Source organism: Ischnura elegans, chromosome 7 (assembly GCF_921293095.1).
Source record: "Ischnura elegans chromosome 7, ioIscEleg1.1, whole genome shotgun sequence".
NCBI classification, from domain to species: Eukaryota; Metazoa; Arthropoda; class Insecta; order Odonata; family Coenagrionidae; genus Ischnura; species Ischnura elegans.
Window position 1 is genome coordinate 11,406,457 of NC_060252.1, and position 4,781 is coordinate 11,411,237.

The 4,781-nt window shown below is 37.5% G+C and overlaps 1 protein-coding gene across 1 annotated transcript; it reads right to left on the reverse strand.

Annotated features, from left to right (window-relative positions):
* Positions 1-540: 540 nt before the first annotated feature.
* On the reverse strand, positions 541-2,965 carry LOC124162521 (piggyBac transposable element-derived protein 4-like). The gene is made up of 2 exons (XM_046539089.1): positions 1,877-2,965; positions 541-544 (listed from the first exon to the last, which is right to left on the reverse strand). The coding sequence occupies exons 1-2, from the start codon at positions 2,896-2,898 to the stop codon at positions 541-543; spliced, it is 1,026 nt and encodes a 341-aa protein (XP_046395045.1). The 5' UTR covers positions 2,899-2,965.
* Positions 2,966-4,781: the final 1,816 nt, after the last annotated feature.

A 4,781-nucleotide genomic window follows, 5' to 3' on the forward strand; every position in this document is an offset into this window, starting at 1 on the left:
GAATATCACTAATTTAAGAGGTGGTTGGAGAAGTTACATTAGAGTTGTTACATTGATAAATGAGTATTCAATAAGTATCAATACTCTCAAATATTAATATCCATAAATTTAATATTTGAAAACCTTTTCAAAGCTTCTTTTTAACTTCACTAGATCAAATCAATCTCTTAATCAATTAGGTTACAAGTGATAAAATACCTCAAAGCGTAAATTACTGAGGGTGTGATATCCAAGTAGGCAGAGCTCTTGGCTTCCAATCCTAGGATTTTCATCTTTCCTTCTTCTCCTCCCCTTGTGGCCCAATTAAAATCCTCCAATTTTGAGTAAACCCTGGTAGAGGAACTGGTTCACTTACCCTGAATTAACGAAATTCACACGTCTTTATATTAGTCTGGGGCGAGCTCTACCATAACCTATCCAAACCAACTTTAGGGCAGGATCAGTGAGTGAGTACTCGATGATACAAAATAGAATTTTATTCGGGCTATCAAAGTCGATGATAGATGCATCCCTATTACATGTAAGTATTGCTCAAAACCTTCAACTGTAACGCATAAGGACGAAAATTATCACTGATGTTCAAAATAACAATGCATGATATGATACGTAGAGAAAAAAGAGAACAAATTTATGACTAGAAGGAACATTGGCCCTCACTCGATAGAATAAAAAATATGTTCGACTACATTGTGAGTAATTTTCCACAGGAAAACTTTAATTTGCACTTGAAAAATTCGATTAAAATAGTCAATTGTTCCATGAAGTTACATCACTAAGCAAATGGATACAGCGAAAGAAAATTCTCTTCTTACGTTTCACTCTCACGCTATAATACCTACCTTGGTTTTGACACTTACATCATCGTCAAGGTCGAACATTCGTCATCAAGGTGGTGCAATGCAAATCCGAAAACGTTAAATATATTGGATATAATATTATGCTCTTATTTTGCGATCGTTGACTTCGTGAGGAGGAGTCTAAAAATTGGCAAGAACGCCATCTGATAGTATTTCATCCTGTCTCATTATTTTAAAGATTTATGCGGCATTCTAGTTGATGTAGTAAATTGCTAAAGCAAGTTGGCTGACTCTTGTGTTAAGTGTTGAAATGTTATTGCAGCATAAGGGTATTGGTATGGTGGTTTCACACCCCGTGGGCCCTGGTTCTAACCCCAAAGGTATCATTGAATCTTCATAGAATGCCCGATCCCTGTTCGCGAGTCGTAAGGACAACTCAAGCGCAAGACTCCATCCGTCGGGTGGGACGTTACGTAGTGTCTCCTAGGCTTATTTCGCTAGGGGCAGGCTAATGCCGAATCCGTGTTCCTCGCTACTCTTCTTGCTCAATCTTTACCTCATGGTGCAAATGATCATAGTTCTCGGACGCCTCCCCCAAATATTGTACTATACCAGTGCTTAACCCTTCCGCACTCGCGTCAAATTTTGGGACAAATATGCTCGCGTGGCGTCTGCTAGACGCCAATAGTGTACATTATAATATAATAGTTAATATTAAAATTAAATGCAACACACTACTTTTATGTTATTTATTTGCTCCTTTACAAGTTATAACATTGTAAATACAATAGTTTTTAACTTATTTAAGACATTTTAACCATCTTTTAGTAACTAAGCACATTTTTGATACATTGCTCTCAATTAAACCACATCACAGCAACAATTACATATTTTTATCCTTGCAAACAATACAAACGTATTCAGAATGCTCTAAACATATATAATGATCACAGGAAATGCACCTATATTTTGTCATTCGATTTTTTTTTCTGTCGCAAATGTAACATCTCTTTCTAGAATTCTCTTTTTTCTCCTTCGTTTTTTCCTCCGATTTCCTACGAATACTTTTGGAACTGCAAGTACTTGACTCATTATGTTCAGTTTCTTTGTCTTTCTCACTAATGGCTAAAGTTCTTTTTCTCAATTCCCTCGGTAAATTTACCACGTGACTACGTTTTTGCAGGTGCTCTTTAGTTAGTTCTTGCGCAAGGACTTTGATAAAATGCCTTCTTTTCAAAATTGCATGAGAACTCTCTTTGTTGTTTACAAGGTAAATAACCTGAGCATTTATTGCTGCCACATTGAGCATGGTATAAAATATAGTCATCGGCCACCTTTTGGTGTTTCTTGCTACTGAGTAAGTCGCGCATAATTTATCAACTACATCAACGCCAGATTTAGTTGCATTGTAAAATGTCACGATCTCTGGCTTATTCGAATTCCCTGTTGTTTCATCGATTGTGGAATCATGATGCATTGAAGATATTAAAATTACATTTTTTCGTGGCTTTGGTATGTATGATACCAATGTGCAATGCCTATCAAATCCAAAACGAGTTGTAAATGGTTCTCGACCGACAGGGGATGTAAAACTGGGTGGAAGCTGCCGTTTATTCTTCCTTACTGTTCCTACATACGTAAGGTTAGCTTTGAGTAGGTCTAAAACTAGCTCATAACTGGTAAACCAATTATCGGCGGTTATATTGCGACCACTGTGAGCAATCGGTCTAACCAACCTTTTTACAACATCATTGGCACTGTTACTAACGTAAAATGGGCCTTCCGGCTGCTTCCCAACGTATACTTCTAAGTTCCCTGTGTAAAATGTTTTAGAATCTGCTAGAGAAAATATCTTAATTCCATATTTTCCTGGTTTACTCGGGATGTATTGCCTAAATGCACATCTTCCTCTGAATTTTGATAGCATTTCATCAATAGTTACGTATTCTCCCAAAGAATAACTTTCACGGCAATTTTGAACAAATATATCAAAAACCTCTCTAACAGGTGCAAGCTTATCTAATAGCTTCCTATCGCTTCTAGTTGCTTTGTCATCAAACCGAAGGCTTTGTAAAATAAAGTGGAAGCGCTTACGAGACATCACCAATCGAAAAAATTCAACACCAGTTCCATCTGTAGACCACAAATCACTTGTATTTAGCTTACTATTTCTAAGGAAACCTGCCATATACAGTAATCCAAAGAAAGCTTTCAGTTCACTCAAATCGGTAAATTTACAATCTCTTTCCCTATCGTAACGATCTTTTTGGGATTCAATGAATTTATTAGTGTTTTCCAAAATAATAGCAAGCAGACTGTCGGTAAAAAAACATCTCCAACACTCGAGTACAGTCTTAGCGGTTGTAGCACTTTCTTTCACACGTGAATTCAGGTTTACAATATTATGACGACGAGTCCTTACAGTCACCACTGGTATTTGCAAAGCCCACTTCGTAGTTTTGTCTTTCCCAAAAACAAATTCTTTACCTGATTCTTCATCCTCTCGGTCACTTTCTTCCTCACTAGTAATTTCTTGCTCCGTATCCGTGTTTTGCAATTGTTCCTTCAAGGAATCTTCTTCACCTTCGCTCTCATCATCTACTGCAGACAATTCTGAATCTGATGATTCCATCAGAAGACGCTGCAGATAGCTACGATCTTCCTCACGCATTAGGTTTAGCTGTTTTTTTCTCTCCATCTAAGGGACGTAAGTAAATCCAGAAGAGATACATCATAATAGGGAACAACCATCTACAGCGTGATTAATTTCATAAATGTATATGCATAAATATAAAGGAATATAAAACTTACACTTTCGAACAATGAAACACTATGAAGTGTAGCTTGTTCCACTGCACCACTCTGGAATTACTCGCACGTTTTACTGATAAAATTCAGGGGCTCCTTGCAGTCACAAGTTCCTTTCTGACGCACCAATACACCAACGGACAAAGAATGAGTGGTCGATAGCGGGATACTTGGGTATTTATACGGAGGAACTACAAGAGTTGCACATTTGTATATCCAAAAGAAAACAAGTTAGTAAATTAGCGCAATATGTGGGGACCCGACGTGGCATCTCTGCGGCTGCGAGAAATAGATAAGAAAAAGATAACTTGTCATAGATATGTTGGAGAGTTTCTCTAAGGTTGCAGATTGAAAAGAAAACAAAGTCGTCACCGAAATGGTTTTAGAGGCGGCGTCTATCACACTGTGCTGAATAGACATTGATAAGATACGTTAAAATTGAGACTCGACGAAAAGGCAAGCGTTGGACCTACGCAGATAGAAAACAAATTAGCAGGGCATATGCCGAATTCAAAAGAAAGCAAAGTCGTCACCGATATGGTTTCGCGACGCGGCGCCTATCCACAGTGCTGAATAGACTAGGGTAAGATACGTTATAATTGAGACTCGACGAAAAGACAAGCGTTGGACCTACGCGGATAGAAAAAAAAGCAGCTGGGCATATGCCGAAACAGCAGGCCGTGGCGTGCCGCTCCCCAGATTGCAATCAATTGCTGTGCAATTAAGTTGCACACAAAAAACCCACAATGGATGGGTGGCTGAAATACGACCTTCGAATGATTGTCTCCGGTGAAATCGAGAGCAGTAATTCCTTGATATATTCCCGCAGTAAACAAAAACGCGAGCTTAAACCACATAAATAAATAAGAGAAAAAAATTGCATTTTTATTTACAACAAATTAAAGATAATCATAATTAATAATAGCATTAAATAACAATTATAAAATATAAGAAATGAGCATTGATTGAAAATAAAATATTTATTAAATTGTAACGAATCTAGTCGCGTGGCGTCTGACAGACTCAAATACATTTCAAAAACCCTTGCCTGGCACCCTGCTATAAATTTATCTGATATGATTTAACTGAATGGCAGACAATTCGAAAAGAGTAAGGTACCTAGAAGGAGAAACTATTATACGCACACTTTGGCCGAAGAAAAACAAAAACATATTG

Excerpts from the sequence above, each read along its gene's own strand:
- LOC124162521 (XM_046539089.1), bottom strand. The coding sequence starts at position 2,898 with ATGTCTCGTAAGCGCTTCCACTTTATTTTACAAAGCCTTCGGTTTGAT.